Here is a 21,508-nt window from a genome sequence, read left to right on the forward strand (position 1 = left end):
CTTCTGCCACGTGGAGAGGGAGTAAAGCTCTGGCAGTGGCAGGACTACAAACATTTATTTTGCTCACCAATGCAGAGCTTTGACTCCCCAGGAGTAGAGAGTCAGTGGGAAAAATATAAGGCTTTCAGTAAAGCCTTGCAAATAATAAAATACTATGGGCACTTGGGATATCTAAACAAACAGAAATAATATCTTACAAAAAGAAAGGAATATTTTATGCAAGTTACCATGGTATTCATTTTCAGGCAACTGTCAGGAGTTCCCTTTAACAGGGAACCAAAGGTTACCTTGGTTTATTATGAAACAAAAATACGAAGAGATGGAAAGAAAAAAAATATTGGTAATCTGTGTTTGACTCATGATGTGTCCCATATATCCAGACACAAATGACTGCCATGATTATTATGAACTGGGATGTGTGGTTGACACACAAGAAATGTGCTCTCTTTGTGTCAAAGTGATCTCAAATATGAAATGCAGTGCACCAGAAAGCCCTGACTCCTCACTCTACAGGATGACTGGACCAAGAGCCTGTGGAACCCCAGCTCATGCAATGCAAGCCCATTTCCCTGCTAGTTTGGCTGCTAAACTCAGTACAAAGCTCTTGGGCTGTTGGAACTACTGCACATCCTACCATGCAGGTAATTCTTGCACACTTTAGAGGGAGGATACTCCAAAAAGAGCCACTTACAGGTTTGCAGTTGGTGGGCTTGCCGTTCATGTCGATGTCTGGAGGGTTTAGAAAATCCCAGTCACGGCCTTTGTTGTAGGTTATCAGGGTTGTAACTTTCCCATCAATTTTCTGGTTGGCCAAAAAGACTCCTTTTACACCTCTGACCTGAAGCATAGAGAAGAAAAGCTAATATCCAGCACATACACGTTTTTTTTCAACAAGGATTATCCCTGATTAGCTGCTCTTTTGTGGCTCTGAACTGTGTATCTCAGGTAGTTTCTCCTGGAAACTGAAAGAAAAGTGGATGATACCTTAAAAAAATATGAGGAAGGCAAAAATATAACAGGAAAAGGAGAAAGGAGGAAGGCAAGGACAATTAAAAACTGATTTTTATTTCTAAATGTATTTTAAAAGCATATGCAGTTCTCTCCATGTCAGAAGGCTAATTAAAATACATGTTTAATATAGCAAAACACATTCATTTATATAGCAAAATATAAAAATTATGGTAGCATGGTCTCACCAATAAAATTTCCCCTCTGCATTTTCTTTAAATATGGACATCTTTAAAATGCTGTTCTACAAATGCTGTAAGCAATTTTTAACAACCATCTAACTTTTACACTGAATTTCTGTGCCCATATCACAGAAATATGTCACAATAACACAACACAGTATCATATCCTTTAAAATAACACTGATTTGGGAAGCACTGCTGTCCTTTGCAGGAAATTAATACAGGTAGATCATCTGAGGAAGACACATTGAGGGCTGAATCACTCTCTCAAGCATCTGAAATGCTTCCACAGGCCACCCTTCACCAGTTTAACCTCTGGAGAAAAAAATAATAACAAAAAATGACCCTCTTCTCTGGGCTGTTATTTTATTTCAAAACAACCTGTATTTGAAAATTACTACAACTCAAAGTGTCAAAGTTAATGGGTATAATTTTAGAAGCATCCTGACAGTAATTATAACTTAATATGTTTAGTTCTAGCCCTAACATTTAAATTATTAACATATTAATGTATATCCCACCCATGGGCATGAGATAAGGTCTTCTATTAAAAGTAAAGGTTTCCTTAGGAGTGCTCTTGGTTCCCTTCCCATTATTTATGAGACTTCCTGAATTTTTGAAAAATTCTGGACAACATATATAAACTGATACACATTTCCAGCACAGTACAGCTTGCTCATCTCCTTGGGTGCTGACTCTTAACAAAACTGAATCATTCATTACAAATAAAAGCACAGGACAGCCAGCTCTTTGAATGATCAGGAATATTTGCCTCCTGATAACATGATGCACTTCTGAACTTTTATTTTTCATTTGAAAAATTTACTGTTCCTTTCTTTTTCCAACTGCCAGGTCTTAACTCCATTTAACATGCATTTAGCAGAAGTCTGCATTGAAGGTGAAAAGCAGGCATCCCTACCAGCAGGTTACAGATCTGATACTCACTGTTTATAAATACAGGAAGGAACTGATCCAAACCTACAGAGAATATGAATGTTCTACTGGTTATGGTAACAGCCTAGAACTTGGAAATATGTATAAGTTTATATAAAAAAAAATCTGTATAAACATTTAAATACTCTACTGTCCCACAAGTTCCTTCTTTTAAAATCCTATGCATATGTGATTGGGTTACTTATCCAGGATGCTGAAAGTTCAGAACCACCTCCAAGTCAAACACCATAAAAGTCAACTATTTGCAGTGCAGGTGAGAAAAGGAAAGGAAGAGAAGAAATTATGAACCTGCTTTCTTTACTTTCAAAGCATTTTAATCTTGCTGGAGATTTTTTACATAGTCTGCCTTCAAGGGACAGCTCAGCCATGAAAATCTGGCAGTTCAAATATTTACGTGGGAAGGCAGACTTGGGGTAAAATTTCTGTGCATGTCTTCCTTCCAGTGAACACAATATTAAATATTTAAACAATAATTAGATCAGAGACTGCAACTGAGGTTTCCCTCTTCATCTGTGGATGGCAAAACCAGTGCTGCATCATGATTATTTTTGTTTCTCCTCTCTTTCCCTTCCCCACCCACTCATTTAATGAATATTTAATAATTCCATATAATCATCAAATAGGAGTCAGGCTAAAATTTTTCTCCATTGCCACTCCCATCTCTAATCTAACCAAGCTCTAGGGTAACTTCTCCTCTCTAGAATATGGGACATAAGCATTTGAATCTATTAAACATTGAAAGGTTATGAAAACATTTCTTCCAGTGTCTCAGTTAACTCCTCTCACTGCTGCTTTAAAAGATAAAAGCCAACCAGCACCTCACAGCAGTTGCACTTTGAATGAAAGGCATAAACCCTGCTTGCAATAATAAATAGGTTTCAGGCATCTATCTTCAGAGCAAGTTCAGAAATATCATGTTCGGAGTGGTGCATTAGCTTAAAACCCAATAACTAACACAAAATTATGGTGTGTAAAATATGGCATCTTTAAAACATCCCACCCCTGCTGTAGCATTTTCCATTTCATTTGTCCTGTGACCTATACAAATACATACCTGACTCTGTAAATACTGGAAATGAAGTGTGTCTAAACTATCTCCTGGATTAGACTGTGATGCCAAGGCACCCAAATTCTTCTGTACATTCTACTCCTTGACTTAGTTCCCTAATCTAAAATTGCAAGATAAGTATCTTTCTATCAAGAAAAGAAAAGATTCACATTAATAGTAAGTTGCTATGGAAAAGAAGACATTTCAACATTGTGCAGTGCTCAGTTACTCTGATGAACAGTCCAGGAGCCACTCAAGACAGCTGCACAGGAGGAAATTCAAAGAACCTTTCTGCTGATTTTTTTTTTTAACTTTGAGCTTAGTTCTCAGAGTACCTATTTTCTTAAACAGTTCAGGGGATAGTTGTTCCCCAGTACTCTTAGAAAAGCATTTTGTACCTTATAAAATTATTTTCTGAGACTTTCTGCTGTGACATTAATTGCTCCTTGTTACATTTCTGATATTTCATCCCAACAATATTCTGTTTGGCTGGTAGCAAGAAGCACAGTTCAGATGTCCCACAGTGTTTATTAGCATCAGTTACTGAAATGTAGAAATTACTGCTATATCATATATGTTTGTGACTAGAATTTAAATACATACAATATGTTGTTTGGGGAAAAAAGGCATGAAGACAGTGTACTACAACTCATGTGGCTCTTATCTACATAAGGAGTCACAGCAGGAGCCAATGCAGAGGTATTGTATTAGTATGCCCATTCTGCAAATATGCCTATGTCAAATTTGTGACTCCTTCACACTGGCAACACTTGATACAATTTCAAGGACATGCTCCTTGTATACAGTCACATAATTCAAGGGCATGCTCCTTTTGGGCAATCATTTAGTGCTTAATTTTTGTTTTTCTTCTCTTCTTTAAACAAGTATTTGTAAAGTGTTCCCTCTTACGTGTGCAACATGAGAAGAAATATAGTGCAAAAAAAAAGATAAAGCATAGAAAAGAAAATTAATACAGACAGGCATATGCCTATTAAAAATTTTATGGCAGATGTACAAGTAAAAGATTAAGTGCAGTCAAAAGATAAAGATGAACAGTACAAATTTTAAGGAGAATTACATACTGGCAGAAAGAGGAATTTTCCACCACTGAGGACTGTCTCTGTGTTGCACTGAAGATTCCCCTTCCCAAGATGGGATACTTGCATTAAAATGCCCGAAAGAGAAAACCCAGATTATATTAAAAAATCCCATCCTCAAGGGCTGCAATATGTGTTTTATTTATTAGCAATTTTATACTGAGTAAACAACCCACACATTATGAGCACTTGATCCCATTCTAGTAAACAAGATGAGCACTAATTATTTATCTTGCAAGCTATCTAGAAGCCATCAGTGCTCTCCTATAAAGCAACTCAATTTCAAAAATAGCTTAAAAAAATTGAATTGTGTGACTCCCCGTTATTGTCCTTATCATGTGTACATTTTCTTTTTAATGTAACCCTAAAAATTGATCCAGCACACAATAAACTACAATTGCATTATCTAATATGCTCTTGGCAACACTGGGAAATTATTAAACAATCAGTGTAACTGAATTAAGTTAATAATTCTTGTAGACAAAAGGATAGCCAGGGGTAGCATCTCTGTACAACTTATCTGAAATTACATGCTACAGGTGATGCAAAGAGTACAGATTGCACCTGACTGCCTTTTAGCTTTCCTTGGTCACAGTGGTGCCCAAGAGTAAAACACTGCAAATTAATGCTATCAATAAATCACCCTGTGGGAACGTGGCTACACACAATGTGTAGCTTCACTCACTAGGAAACCTCATTTCTAAAAAGGTAGAGTCTAGAAAATAATCACTGGTAATGAGAGACCTTTTTGTTTTACCACAGCCGTTTAGAAAGAAAAGGCTAAAGAAAGATGGAGGAGATAAGGAGGAAGAAAACCCTATCATTTTCCCCCACCAAGAAGAGTCTAATTACAGCCATTTAACAGTTCTGTCAGTGTGTGCCTTGTATCCAGAATTACTACAAACCTTTGCCAAAGAAGCCTGGTTCACCTATAAAATTTTGTTTTGTTTTTTTTTTTATTAACACCAGGCAAATGACAGGTAATGGGACAAACTGAGTCAGACCAAAACCAGTTTAATGCTCTGATAATGGCCAGAAAGAACAGAACTAGAGCAAATGTACATCTTATTATATTGAAATTCATTACACTGAAATTCCATTCCCTAAACAGGAATGGAATTGATAACAGCCTCTGATACTCTTCCAAAACACTACAGTCTTTTATTTTGCCAAGTGCGCTGATGTTAAAATACAAGATAGATTTGTTTACAGCCGAGTTGGTCTCATAGAAAATGCTGTTGGCACAACACATGTACTGAAAGCAAGTGAACTTGCTGTCCAATATCTAATTTTATTGGCTCTTAGCCTTTCAGAGCTGACACAACCTACCACAAGGCTTGCAGGATTACTACTTAAAACCCTACTAGCTAAAAGATGTCCTGCTCCTAAGCCAGGAAAAGCACCACTGAGTCACCTAGAAGAAAAAAGCTGTACATAGACAGCTGCATAACTTCTTACTTCAATAATAAATTGTGCTGCCAGATTCACTTTTCAATAACTTAAAAAAAAACTTAGCAAGTTCTGGATTTGCATACCCATAGAACCCCACCCCAAGAATCTAGTTAGAGTACACAACTCATTAGTAGGGCAAGAGGGAAACATGTAAGTAGTAACAATGTGCTACAAATAAGACAGAAATCCTAGACTTTCTATTTAAATATAACTGTGAAAATACATTACTTAAAATTAATTATACTCATAATAAAAAAACAAAATCCACCCAACAGACTACACATAATGGGAAATATAAAGTTCTACCTCCAGAATATCTATCAGGACATTCTCTTCTGGCTGCTTCGTGCTCCGGACATTCTCCAGCAAGATGGAGTAGTAAACACCTTGTGGGTCAGACTGGTACAGGTTGTATGTGTCCGTCTGGTACCACTCCTGTACAGCCACAAACACCTGATTTTCATCTGTACTGATTATCTGTAAGTCCTGTAGGAAAATAAGATACATAATGACTTATTTTTTAAATAATTTTTATTGTACAAACAGTGAGTTGGTCAGGCGTGTTTAATATTGGGGGGGAGGGGAAACATCTGAATATTTAAAAACAATAACCTCACAAAATAATACTAATCAGCATGCCTATCCCAGTGCTCCAAAGTGGTTCCTCACTGCCTTCTGACTGCAGTGCAAACCACCTTAGTGAAGAAAAAAATCATGAACGTGCAGTATCTGTAATCTGCTTTGACTTCAGCAGGAAATGATTTCTTGAAAGGAAAAATAGGGAAAGGAAAAAAAAACCCCAAGTGACTGACTTTCTAAAATCTGTATAGGAGTCAATGGAAGAATGAAACAACATTAACAAAAATAATCTTCAAGTAATAGAGAAATGAAAATTAGGTTAAAAAATAGCATAGCACAAAGAGGATCAGATACATTGTACAGCATTTCACATAGGGTATAGTACTTACCATGCACACAGCTCATGTGCATTATAGTAGATGACATTAATTTGTCTATCTATGTCTACACAACCACTTAAATATTCAACAGTAATAACAGGAGAGTCAACATTCTGCATTCATTTCCCAAGAATTTCAGGCATGGATATTGCTACAGCTTGCTTTCAGTTTTCCCAGCTTCCTCACTCCAAATGTCTCAGACAAAAAAAAAAAAATGCACAGCTGGGGAAAATAATTTAACACTAATATCAAACAGAAGAAATAAATCAGGAAGTAGCAACACTGAACTAAGCTTAGGAAAGAGAATAAAGGGACATGAGTTGGCAACATGGTTTGGGAGCACAAAGGCAGATGTTGGGGCTATGTAAGAAATGACATCAAGTCACAGAGTGGAAGCTTGTAAACTCTTCATGACCTTGGAACTTAACTGGGATACTGCATTCAGTTCTGGTCACCTTATTACTGGAAAAGTACTATGGCAATGGAGTGAATATTAAATAAAGTCACCAGAATGTCAAGACAATATGAATTTAGGATTAATTGGATTAAAAATAGAAAAAAAAGATATCAAGAAAACTGTTTTGTAGAACTCAAGGAGACAAACCAGTTTCATAAGAATCCAGTTAAGACTGAAGAAAGAATGAGTAACAGAGGAACATTGAGTACTCAGCAAAGCATGGCAGTCACACTGTAGGCAATATGCACAGTGACCAAGACACTTAGATTAAAAAAAGACATGTATAGAAGTAAAATAATGCAAAGGAAGGATTTTTAATATGAACAGAGGAAGGTTATTAAATACTAATAGTTTAGTTAAATTTAAAGTATTTTTTGCATTTGTGACACATCTCAACACAAAGGAATCTAAGTGAAGTTTCCTATCAATGACAGCTCAATGCTGTTTCCAAAGACTCTCATTTGAACTTTGTAGTAAAGTAGATTCTTTTGTTTAGCATCCTAGGAATAGGTTTTTTTTTTTTTTTTTTTTTTGGTATTGAAAAACTACTCCAAAGCAGAGAGTCTGCCAGAAATGCCAGCAAAACACAGCAACTGATCACAACAGGTTCTTTTAGAAGTCTTTTTAATGTACAGAATGCTTCATCTTCTGCCTTAAACCAGGGCAACATGAGGATTGGTAGCCCACATGGAAAGTTCCTATGAGTATCTGAAAATAAGGATGGAAGCAAAGCAGAGTCAAATAGAATAAAGAAACAATTTTTTTAATGTGAAAACCTCTAGAAAACCCTTAAACATCCACAAAGCCAGGAGCTTTCTGCAAAATTAACAACTACATTGTTACAATAAAACATTTATACAGTGCCACAGACAAATGCAAACCTCCAGGGAATGTAGACATGGCACTTTCCCTGCCCCAGTGCTGTCCCACTCCATGCTGTCCCTGGTGAGGTGGCAGTGGTTGCTTGGGTGGCCCTTGGTGGCAGAGGTAAGAGCTGGGGACAGGCTCAGCTGGGTCTCCCATCCCAGGCTGGGGTAGGAGCAGCTGAGTCATCAGAAACAACACACAAAGAGCCAAAATGTGCAGTGCAGAAGGACAGGGAGATTAACTTTGGGCAGACTGTGGGGGTCACATGGGGGAAGAGAGGTTGGATGCAAAAGTTTACTCAGCAAATCAGTGTTCACTTTCCTCTTGGCAGTGGCTGCTTCTAATAAAGATGTTTGTCCTCTCAGGCTGCTGGTTGGCAACTTTGCTGAGGCAAGAGTTTAACAGATCCTGGTCTTAGCAAGTGAAATTACCCTTGCACTGCCTTGAACTTTGTTCCTTCCTTTCAGAATTTACGCTTTCAGATTTCCAGTTCAGCCTTACAGCTATTTTCCTTTCAGAATGATTTCTTTTCCCTCAAGAAACAAAGCAGTCCTTCAGTTATACTACCTTGCAACAATCCTGTGCAGCATTTCCTGCTTTCTGATACAATCTTCTGGGAAAAAGTAATTGACAACGTGAGGAAAACTGCAAATTTCATGCCCAATTCTTCAACTTATCTTTCAAAATCCCAGTTGACACAAACTGCTGAAAATCTAGTTAAAACAAAGGCAAATGGTCATGTCACTCTTCTACTATTCCTATACTGAAAAGTGAATTTAAAAAGAAGAAATTAACTGGCAAATACAGGGGATGGATTCAATTCCTTCATCCAAGATACCCCCCACTGCTCAAGAGGTGAGAAGCACATGGAGAGGGGACATCAGCAAATATTGCTAGGCAGTACCTACTGTGTGTCACCTAAGAGTTAACTAGAAAGGATGTCTGAGGAAAAAAAATGTCTTGATGGAGAGAATGCACGTTTTTACTGCTTTATCTAATTCATGGACACAGTTACAACCTTAGGCTGTAACCTCAGCAGATCCTATAAGGAAAGCATTTATTCTTTTATGATTTCACGCTTGGACAACAGCAATTGCCTTTTGCTGGACCTGCTGCTTTCCCTCTCTACATTCTGCAAGCTACTCAAAGCGCCACTGATCATCACATTTTTCTGTAATTATGCTATTCACACACAATTTATTCAAATTCATTTATAAAGACCTTCTTTACTGATGTTAGAGATCTTCAGGGTTTGGAACATTCCTTATTGTCTTTATTTAGATTTTTGTTATCTCCAGGCTGCATTCAGTGTTTAAGATCTTGAGGTTTTCTTTCACTTCCATGCTGAAATGAGAGTCCATGCCCTTCCAGATGTCCCAAGGCAGAACCTTCACCCCAACTTGCCATAGCAACCACAATGTTTCCTCTGTGGTGTGTTCATTTCTCCATGGGCATCCCTTCTCTTATCTCTACTACTTTACTTTTGCCCTCTCAAGTCTGCCATGCCACCTCTGCTCTATCTCTTACTGACCCAAGTATTGACATTCCTCTTTCTCTCTGTTTTTGCAAAGCTTGCCAATGTCAGCTGGTATCAGCCATAGTCTGTAATTCCCAAATACCAGTATTCTCCTTCTATCTCTTCTTAGGTTGTAAGTTTTTGCACAGTTCTGAGGTTTTATGAGCTGCATTGGCCAAAACTTCTTGTTTTGTTTTTTTTTTTTAAACCTCTAAGCCCCCATGAGATTTCTCTGTTTTGTTTACTAAGGCGCTTCTTGTGCACTGTATTTTGTAAATTCCTTTGTCACAATTTTTCCTTCATCCTTCCTTCTTCACTGGGACATGTTATACCACACTAAGCACAGAAATCTGTATATTTATCAGTAAAAATCTGTGAAACTACTCATAGGTCCATAGGACTGAATGGAATTAGAATTAAGAACAGCTGGAAATCTGTTGAATCAGAATTACTTTTTCTACAAAAAATGCTAAATGAATCCTGATCAAAGACTTCATATAAAAATTTGGCATAATTATGTTAGGCATCCAGTGACAGGTCATGTCACTCCTGCTCTCTCAGGGACTTGTAAGCTGCTATGTTTGTACTACATCAATAGCAGAGAACATAATTAACAAACAAATAACACAAAGAGAGTTTCAAAGTGATACCCAAAATAATTAGGCATTTGCAGAAGGCCAACTTGCGCCAAAAGATGAGCGCCACTTCAAAGAAACTCCATATCACATGGAACAGACATGGTCTGTTAAATCAATGAGTCTGAGGGTGTACACAAGGCATTGAAAGAACAGGGCATGTTTAGCCATGACTTGGAGCACAGGCACCCAAGAATTCTTCCATCAAGTATACAGACACAATCAAATATTTTTTCCTGAAAACACTGCTTAAAAATTATTTCTTTACTTCTAACACAGAGATACCAACATACCAACAGTATTTCCATAATTAATTACCTGTTTTTAATTTAGTCAGGTCTGAGCTGAATGAACACCCAATCAAAAGTTGATCCAAAAAGCCTAAAGCTATTAAACAGAGCAGGGATACGGGGTCGTTGTGGATACCAGGAAAGAAGGAAAGAGGTTTTAAGGAAGAAGGGAAGAGGAACGAGTTGTTTTAATTGTATACAAACACATACCATCTACATTCAGTAACTGACCAGCTTATAAGTCTGCAAATACTTTACAGAATTTTATATTCAAGAAATGCTCAGTATGGCTTACCATATTACTAACTGTGATAAGAAACTCTATGACACAAATAAGTACAATTACAGCCTGAAGACAGAAGGCTATAAAAGATAACAAAGATTGTACAGCCTGCCAGTGCTCCTTTGTCTACAATGTGCTGATAACATAGAAAGTATCATTCAAAATTCTTGGGGTTTAAATCCAACAATTTTTGGTCAGATAGCACAATTCTGCCCCTTTACAATCTTTAGATGCGGTGGTTGAGCAAAATGTTCACATGAAATAAGCAATGTATTAAACAGAGAATGGTGAGGAGTAAATGTATCAGCAGTGGAACAGATGTGAGGACTCAAGGCTCTGTAGTCTCAGTCTTGACCTCCAGATGTACCACATTTATACTCCTGTAATCTCTCAAGCACAGTCAAGGTAACTGGATGGCACATATCCCAAAGATAATCCTCGTAATCTTCCTTGCATGGCTGAGTGAAAAAGTTCATGGAGAGAAATCAATAAGTTGCACAGTGAAGAAAAGACCAGTTCCTTGAATCCTCCTCAGATGGATTTGTACACCCAGCAAGTCAGACAACTGCTGTAGCTCAGATTCACTGGCTGCTGTGGTGACACTGCCTGGGAAAGGAATATTTCCCCTGCAGCAAATGCCACTGCCACCTGCATTCCCATTTTTTCCCTTTTTTTCTTTACTCAACAGCCATTCCAGTGGACTTTCAGAAGAATGAAGCTGCCACTAAAAACTGCTCTTCTGCCTGGTACAGGGGAATAACCTCAGCCAAAGCCTTCCAGAGTGGTGAGTGGCAGAGGTGGTGAAGGGGCTTCCCAAGTAGAACAAAAATTATTGGGAGAGTAAGAGCCTTGCAAATGAGCTGTCACAGACTCAGTAGTTTGCACTCCAACCACCAGGCAGCCAAATCCTTAGAGAACATCACACAAAAGGGTTGCAGGAATCTTCTACCATTTCTGTTGTTAATGGATAGACCCATTGAAGGAATGTCTTAGATCTATTATTGAATGATACAGACAATTTCAGAAGTCTATGGTTAAAACAGTGGTGAGTATTCAGACTGAAGCCAGGAAGAGGTGGGCATGCTTTGAGGTGACAAGGTGATAATCAAACAAAAAGAATACATGGATCTGATAAAAGGCATCTATAGGAGATTCATATGTCATGAATAAAGTACAGACTTCAACCTATTTCTAAGGCAATTGGATTTTTTCTTCTTTTGTTTTTGTTTGCTCTTACCCTATACTTCCATTTATCCTGGTCACCTGAAAAATTTTACATTATTGCCTATTTCACAAGGTAGAAAACAGATACAGAGATTGAAAAATATGAAAGAAGCTTTTTCCACACCATATATTTTTCAGAACTAAACTTTCTGAATTGCAGCAGGATACAACAAACAATAGAGCTCTCTCATCATTAAGATTTTGTAGGAGGCATGAATGAATGCAGAATCATTTAATGCCTTGTATCAGTTCTTAAAGGGAGATCATTATCAATGGAATTTATTTAAGAGAGATGGGAAGAGGACTCAGAATAATTAAATGATTCCAAATTGCAATAGTAAAATTGCCATGATTTGTTACCCACACCAGAGCACGACTCAAATACCTGAACAAGGACCAGACCCAATATACTGCTCCCTCTCTCCCTCTTCAAATTGCACTTCTCAAGGCAAGGGCAATCAGGGCTGCAGGAACTTGTGCAATACAAGTGTGCTGACAGTCAGGACGGGGCTTTAGCCTGTGCCCCTGGGCAGACTTGCCCTCCCAGCAGTGGCAGCTGAACCTCTGCCCCAGGCTGAAAACAGCCCAGGAGGATTGCTGGATTCCCCTGGGACACCCCTGGACACTCCCTGGGACACTTGCCTAACTAGCCAAGCTGACACACAAATGCTGTCCTGCTGCTCTTGGCTTGATTTTGGAATTCACTTCCTTTGAGTTCCTAACTTCTGATGTATTTTTAGCAGCACAGAACAAGCAATCTTGGTAAAACGGAATACAGTATAAAAACAACAGTTTGAAAACAGTAGTTTGAAAATCCCTTTTCTGTTTTGGAGAGCATACAAGCAACCTTTGATATGGTCTCTCACCAGCCTTTGCCACCACCTTTCCTGGCAGCAGCCAGCACTTGTCAAATGCAGGAGACAGCTGTGGGATTCCATGCAATGTCAGTATCAAACACAGTGCTAAAAAAAGAAAAAGATCTCTCAACAGCACAGAAGAAAGGTTAAAAAGAAAATCTGAATTCTGATGGCCCCCAATGCCTTTGCTGTCTATACACACACAGAGCTATGATGTGTTATAAAAAGGTGATCTCAGAGGCACTGTGGAGCTGGAGCCCAGAAATTTAACAGAGGTAAAGCTTGGCTGGAAGCTGCTTTTAGCAGCCTCTCATTCACAAATAAGGAGGACTGTAGATATGTCCAAAGACACACTACCCTTTTCTAGGTTTCTCTTTGGGGATGCATTTGGACAAACACAAACAAAAACACAAATGCAAATAATATTAAAAAAGAGAATAAATTCTTTGCATATTTGCAACCTTTTTATATTGAAAGGAAAATGAGACATCAAAAACATTTTCTAACTATTCAGTCTGAAACTGCTTATTCTATCTCTATATGCAAAATCATCACGAAAGGAATCTATGCAGCACAAGAATTACATCTGAAGAACCCAGCCCAGTTCCATAAGGCTACAGGTTGCATTTTGGCACAGCTCTCCTGATGTTGTTAGACACAACTTTGACCAGTCTAGAGCATCTTCTGACTTAGCTACAGTTTTCCTTCCCTGTATACAATCGTTGCTCAAAAATTCTGTACAGACACCACTTGGAAAGAGATTTTTTTGACACTTCATTTCATGCTTTTGAGAAAAATGAAATATAGCCTGTTATAGTCATGCTTCATCTCCTGGTTAAGCAAAATTTAACATTTAAAACTCTCTGAAACTCTGATCTTTCAAAAGCTATTGGTTTTAATCAATCTTAAAAAACATCCTTTGTAAATTCTTCCATTCTGTTTATCTCCAACCACCATAAAAGAAGCAGCTTCAAAGTCACATATTCTAGATGTACATTTAATGTGCCCATGTCTTTGCAGATATCCTGTGTCTTTGCAAAGTTTCATGATCCAATTCTACTGCACTTGGATGATTCTCACTGAAATATAGCACTGTGAAAAATTTTAGAGCTGTATTCATATTTACTTCAGTATGTAAAATTTCTGTTCTAATGTGAAGGTACCAAATCACTTAAAAGAAAATGTCTTAGAAGGTTAAAATCTTTCATATTCACCACTATTCTAAATGTATTTCTGGCTTCCAGGCCCTCTTCCTGAATTTTTCAACTCTGTTTTGTGCAGATACCAAAGAAATGTCTCCTGGCAGCATTGTCAAAATGCTGAAGAGATAATATTTACTTTATTCCTCTTGTTGGGTATTGTCTGAACTAAGAAGAGCACAAAAACATCCCCTTCAAAATGACATAGTCAACCTGTTCCTAGGTAGCTATAGACTCTATCCAAAATGAAACCATTAACTTCTAATTTATTTATTCAGTCAGCCCTGGGGTAATCCACTTTACAAAAAAAAAAAAAAAGAAAAAGAAAAATAAACAAAAGCCATATTTTCCAAGGCAAAGAATTGAGCATGCAGCACTATTTCAAGCAATCCAGACTCCGTATGACAGAAATGCCAGGGAATTGTGGCTGACACTTTATGAATGTGTCAGGAGCTCCTTGTTTACACTCTGCTTCCCGGCCTTGCTCCTTAATTGCTTATTTGGGTCCCAGTGCAGGGTTCAATGGGCTGCAGTCCCTTGAGGGGTCCATGTTTGGCATATTTTAACCTTCAAAACCTGGATATTGTCCTGCTGTTTTCCTGACTACAAATTCCCCCAAGAAAGCACAAAGGCTGCCTTGAAGGCCTAAAAACCACAGAAATAACTTTGTGTTGCTGTTGGTCTATATACCTGTCTTTGACTATACATTTCTTGACAAGACAGAGACAGAGAGAGATAGAGACAGATATTTCTGTAGTGTTACTAGGAACATATCCAAGTTTCAGATTCTTGTTCAACTAATACCCGAGGATTTGATCTGACATTCTGGTAATATGAAGTAATTTAAAATTACTTCAGACCACCATTTATACTGGCATAAAAAAAAAATCTAAGATGAAAAAATCTAATATTAGAATGTTTGCTTTATAACAATAACAGCAAAAGGAAATATGTTGTACTCTAATGTCCATCCTTAGATGGGCAATTAATTAAACTAATACAATTCAAGGCATGCAAAGAAAACAAGCTCTCTGCTAAGTAAGTGGCAGAATCACAGAGAATCACATGAAAAAGCAGGAGCCCCATGAGACCTCCAGATCAGCCTCCTGCTGGGAGCAGGGTGAACTGTAAGGTCAGAGCTTGTTACTGAGGGTTTTATCCAGCTGGATCTTTCAAACTTCCACGTTATTTTTCTTCAGGACTGCAGAAGCCTTCCAACTGCAAAGTTAGGAAATATACTGTATGCGGCACAAAAAATTCAATGGCTTTAGTTAGACCATATTTAAATTTCTGTGCTTAATTGCTGATTTGCTATGGAAATACAGAAACCCTATCACCAGGAAGATATGGTAGACTGAAGGAACTTATCATCAAGTCTTGCAATTTCATTGAGCAGTCAAAGTCAGTACTGGGATTCTTTAATGAAATAGAGAAACAACAAGTACCAAATTCCTCTTCTATTAGTATTCATTCTTATACCAGACAACACCATGTGGAATTAAAATGTAATTGATTCTTGAAAGAACACTTGCTCTGTATCGTTCCATTGCCATTGGGTGTATAGCACTGCCTCATGGAAGCAAAGCACAAAAACTGTTGCAGTAACTGATGACAAATAAGCTATTGTACATTATGCCCCTTTTTGGCTTACAAGTACTACATTAATGGAATGAAAATAAAAGTAGTATTCAAAATAAAAACAAGGATTCAAAAATCCTTACAAGGAGAAATTTTGATCTCAGAATAATGAGGCTTGAAAAAGAGCACAACAAAACTAGCTTAGGTAGAAAGAGAAGATGACAAATGCAAAAAGAGAAAGACAAGCATGCACACTTACTTTTGGCAATGCATATTTTGGCAGCTTCATCTGAACAAAGCCATTTCGACGGTATGACACGTAATACTTGGTCCTGTTTGCTGATGTTGTCTACAGGAAGGAGAAACAGAAATCTGTGACAGCTTATGTTAAATCTAAAGAACCTGAGATGGAAAACCGTTTTGCATTTAAGCCGTACCTGAAATATGTAGTCATTACTTTTAATCCAATGTTCCAAAGTACCAAAAGGAATATTCCAAGTAAACATCAGTGAAAATTGTCAACTCACAACCTCTCCTGGATTTTCTAATCAAAAATGTAACACCAACATGCTGATATATAAATTGGCATAATTCCAACTAAACCTTTCAGCACCACCAGATATTAGTAAATAAAATTCATATTAGTAAATAAAATATTAGTAAATAAAATATTAGTAAATAAAATTCAGCCTTTGGCAATATTTCACTTTTTTTCACATTGAGACTCATCTTCTTTCTTTGACCTAGGAAATCCATTTAAAATACTACCCCAATCCCACTATTTTCCTCCTAAATTTTTATGTTTAAAAAGGGAACATGATTCAAAAGACAGCCTATCCTGAAACATGAAAACTAGATTTGGCTTGGTAAAAATAAAGTTGAGATATGACAGCAGGTGCACATGCCTGAATATTTTAAAGGTAAGAAAGTATTTAATATTGTATGCATTTTTTCGCGGTATAAAGAATGTGATGCCTTTAGGAATGTGATTTGTTAAATGATGATGGATCAAACCAAAAACCTCATCATTTGCTTAACTAGTGCTAAATGGCAGTCTTACCCATCTGTGCACAGGCTTTTTTAAAATGCATGTTTTAACACCATTCATTTAAATTACTGGAGATGATGCAAGGCAGAGGAAAATTGGACTTGAAGCACATAATCATGTCAAGCCTCACTGGTATTAAAGGCTGGTCTGTGCTTAAGAATAGCATTGAAACTTTAATCCTCACTCTGAAATCACCTCTGAAACTGTCTGACTCTCAGTGCAAATTGGGAAAAAAATGAGTATTAGAAAGTTTCTGATCTTTGTGGATATAGGCATACTAAAGAAATGTGGCTGAGATCTTCCCCTAAGATGGTAAAAATCTCCAAAATAGATTTGGGCCACTGCAGACTGCAGCACTGTGATTCACATCTGCACTGCTCAGGGAATATGAACAATGCCAGGAGCAGGGAGACAGCCTCAAACTCTCCTGTCTTTTTTGCACAGAGGATTCTGTCCCATCCTCTTTCTGACAGGAATTGCTGTGATATCATGAGGAGTCCTTGGTCTGATTATAACTTATATAACTGTACTTTAGTGTAGTGATAAAAGAATTTCCATATGGTTTCAAAAGTATGCTGTTTCTCAGATGTGCAGCTGATGTGTGGTTTCAGTGGAACAGGTAAATGCTGTCCTGCCTCACACCTCTGGGGTGCTGTGCTTCAGATGTGACTACAGGATCCCAGAGCCACCTTCTATCCTCCAGTTGTACAGACATGGCTAACTGCAAACCAATTTAGCAATAAGATATACATTACATACTGTGGCTTACTGCAGGAAAGTCCAAAGGAAAAACACTAGAGATGTTTCCCCTTTATGTGGAACACATGAACATCTCATCCATTAGCACTGACATGTCTCAGATCTACAGAGACCAAATTACCAAAGGCATCATTGAGGAGCAACTGTCTATTACTTATGTGTACAATTCCACCTTGCAGCTCCATTTTGTTTTTGCTCATGTCTGTCATGAAAGGGAGTGACAGCTCAGGATGCAGTTGTACGCGGCATCCAGCAAAGCAAAATGCTTGATAAGGAAGCAGTCAGTGTTTTGCTGAGCACAGCAGTCTGGAAGTTTGCATGGTGAGAAGTTCTCAGCATCTACACACTGTGAAATGGATTTTTAGACTGCATCTGGGGGAGCCACAGATGATAACAGCTTTGAGCAAATTGAGTGCCATGAGTGCTAGATTTTGTCTGAAAAAGCCTACTTAAGTCCAAAAGTTCTTTCCCAATGCCATTGGGTTTTAGTTTTGGGGTTTTTTTTTGTTATTGTTGTCGTATATTTTTTTTCCTTTTGGTTGTTGCATGGGTTTTTGTTGGGTTTTTTTTCCTGTTTGTTTGGTTTTTGTTTTGGGGTTTTTTTTTTGGTTGGTTGGTTGGGGTTTTTATTTGGTTTTGGTTTGTTTTTTTTTTTAGTGTTAATTCTTCTAAGCCGTGCAGGTCCTTGAAACCACTATGCCCAACAAGAGGAGAACAGATCCTTTGTGACCCTGCTAATTTACAGGTCCCTGTGGAAGAAACAGATTCAAGGGGGGAAAGTTGGAAAGGAGCCAATCTGATGCACACTGAGGCACTGGTGGGGAGGTGTATCCACTTCCACAAAATAGCTTTCCTGCAAAAGTCAGTAAATATACAAGCCTTGCAGCAAACAAATCTCATCAAAGTAAGAGAAAAATGATAGCTGAGCACTAAGGAAAGCACAAGCAACTTCCCTAGTAAAATCTAATAAAACAAAAAGGACATAACTGTTCCTTGAGAAGTTTGCAGCTCTGAGAGATTCAAACTACAACCAGTGCCAAGCACTTCAAACAATACTTACAAGTGTGCCTGAGCTGTAGTGGTGCCACATGGCTGACAAAGTTCCAGCCCATATTTCTGCAGGCAGGTCTTGTAATTTGGGAATGAAACAACCCCAATGTAATTTGGACCACCATGAGTTGTAGACGTGGCGCTTGGGGACACGGATTAAGTGATGGACTTGGCAGTGTTAGATTTGTGGCTGGACTCGATTTTAAGGGTCTTTTCCAAACTAAATCATCCTATGATTCCATGCTAATTTGCTCCAAGCTCCCCAGCTATGGCCATTTTGTTTCCTAAGCACAGCCATGTTAGCAGTTCCTTCCTGGCAAAACCTCTTCAGAGGAGAATCCATGTGAAGAAGCTGTGCAACTACTCTGTCAGTGGTTGTCCTTGGATGCTTCTTCCCAAGGAAAATTTTTTTTATTTTGTCCTGGAAAGGACCTAGAAGAGTTTGTAATCACAGGAACACAAGGTTTGCATTTCACCTAACACACAAGAGTATTTATAAAAAGCAACACAATCCACTAGAAAATTTTCATATAGTTAAAGGGCAACTTGTTGCACAAACAAAAGATGCTTTTTTTAAAATTTCTTTTTTGTTTGGACTGATAAAGAAATGCTTTTTTCCATGTAAAAAACCATAAATCATCATTCATGAATTCCTCCCTGCTCCTTACAGTGTTGCTGCACTGTTTAGAACTCTATTTTTGAATTCCAAAATGAGCTGTCTCTCCCAAAAATGGCAGAGAAACATGAGATACATATATACCTGAAGAAATATGTAGTCATCCTGCACAGTCAGGGAATCCCGATCAGTGCTGCCAGCAAATGGGACTGTCATTGTCTTATCAGAACAATTTTGAATCTGGCAAGTGATGTAGCGATAACCTGAGGGAAGAGAGACAGAAACATATGACAGGGCTATCAAGGGAAAAAGAAGCAAGCAGTACTAAATGCTATTCATGTAGGAAAAAGGCTGCCTTTGCCAGGTGAGTTAGTTGTAGAATTATTATATTAAACTCCCATATAAGACTTTTTCAATCTCCAATGTACTGAGAATATATTAACTGCTTACAGTTCAGATCGTTCCCTGGAGGCAGCCTGTTATTATCCAAATTTTGCTGGTCCAGAGAGATTAGGGGTTAGATGAATGAGCCATTCATGGGTGGGGATAATAGAAGGAGCCTCTTTTCTCACTTAACCTATGCACAGAGCCGAATTATTCACTTGGAGATATGGCAGCCTGACACAACATAACTGAAATCAATAGATCAAGCCCAGTATAAAATTGTGATGAATGACAAAAGAATCAGGCTCCATTTAATAGACAGCATGCAGAATTTTAAAGCCTATTTTCAAAGCTCTGTAAGAATGTTCAGACACACTATTAGAACACTATTGGAACTGGTCTGTTGGGGCAGGATTTCTATATTCAGCGTTAATACCTTGCTGCAAAAGCTTAAACTGATTTATAATCAGAGGAGGCTATGGCCTTTCTCTTCCTCTCCAGGTAGCAAGGACTATCTTCTCTCCCTGGATTCTTAGAACAGCACCACTGCATCTTTGATACAATCTGCTCTTATCAGAGACAGCAGAACCAACAATCACTGTCTTATACCAGCTGTGACTTAAAGACCTTCCTTGGGACTCTTTAAGACCTTCCCTAAGCTCTTGTACAGCTCATCCTTTGTCACAAGCTTCTGAGCACAAAGCAGTTGAGTGACTTGCCCAAGCACAGTGAGGAAAATGTTATTTACACAATCTTGTGCCCAGATCCCTAATGCTACCCACGCTCCAGGTACAGTGTGAGAGAGCAAATAATGTATCCCCATGTCCTTCACTACTTTTGCAGTGTGAGGGGAAATGCATCCCACATTAAATGACTTTTTATTAGAGAAGGACAAACCAGTAGACTGGATACAATTATTTGTTTTAAAATCTGGATCTGTTTAAGAGGCAGTTAGAGTCAATCCAAGTTCTCCAGCTTATGTCCAAATCACCCCCATGAGGATATTTGGTGCAGCAATGGACCATCTAAAATCTTGCAGGTGTTCACAGTTCACAACACAAAAATTACAGTTCTTTGTCATATGGGTAGTGCAAAGATGCTCTCTCCACTAAAATCAATGGCTATGGTTGTATTGACCCCAACTGCATGAAGTCAGTTTGTTGAGAATCTAGCCAGGAGATATTTCATGAGAGCTTTTCTTTCTCTGCTATTTCTTAAATAATAAAAGCAAAATAAGAACCTAAGAATCCCACCAAAAAAAAAAAAAAAAAGAAGACAAACCAAAAAACCAAAACAAAACCCCACCAAAACTGAAACAAACAAACAAACAAACAAAAAAGAAGCAACCAACCAACCCAAAAACCCCAATAACCAACCAACCAACCAACCAACCAACCAACCAACCAACCAACCAACCACACTCCCCTCCAAAAAAGCCACCCTAAACCAAAACCAACCAATAAAAAAACCCCAAAAAACACCCAAAATCCACCACCAACCAAAATCCCCTTAGCATTCAGTCCCTGAAAAATCATCTTACATTGTCTCTAAAGAAAACACCTGATGGAGCTGTCACCATGTCTCATAAATCTCACTGCTTAAAGATTTAGACTTTTTTTCATTCAGCTTTTAACATGATAACTTTGATTTTTTAATAGGGCTATAATTAAGAAAAGCTATGGGAACAGAGCAAGCCAAACTGTGCATTCTTTATGGCTCACTTTTAGACTGCACAGGAACTAAGATGATCTGATTCAAGGAATTAAATTATCTTTCAAGAGTATGATAGGTAACAAGAAACTGTACAAGCTTTTGGAATCATGGTGACTCTTTAAGCAAATTCTGACTACTAATCTGCTTTTCCATTTATTTTCCTTTTGAAGTTTCAAAGTATACTGGATACTGTAACATGAGGAAATTCTGAGAGACGGTGGCTGCTGCACTAGACCTGACACATGCAATGATTCACATTAACAGACACCCAGCACTAACACTGCATTGCCAGTTTTATTTGCAAATCAGGAAAAACTGTTCAATGTTCAAAT

At 38.0% G+C, this 21,508-nt stretch overlaps 1 protein-coding gene across 1 annotated transcript in view; it reads right to left on the bottom strand.

The window, feature by feature from the left end:
• The window catches only part of SORCS2 (sortilin related VPS10 domain containing receptor 2), a 534,484-nt gene that overhangs the window by 74,732 nt on the left and 438,244 nt on the right, over positions 1-21,508 (bottom strand). Inside the window, 4 exon segments of the mRNA XM_030948300.1 lie at positions 692-838; positions 6,048-6,227; positions 15,866-15,955; positions 19,224-19,342. Of these exon segments, the coding sequence (XP_030804160.1) occupies positions 692-838; positions 6,048-6,227; positions 15,866-15,955; positions 19,224-19,342 (536 nt within the window).

The sequence above is a fragment of the Camarhynchus parvulus genome, chromosome 4 (genome assembly GCF_901933205.1).
Source record: "Camarhynchus parvulus chromosome 4, STF_HiC, whole genome shotgun sequence".
In the NCBI taxonomy this organism is placed as follows: domain Eukaryota; kingdom Metazoa; phylum Chordata; class Aves; order Passeriformes; family Thraupidae; genus Camarhynchus; species Camarhynchus parvulus.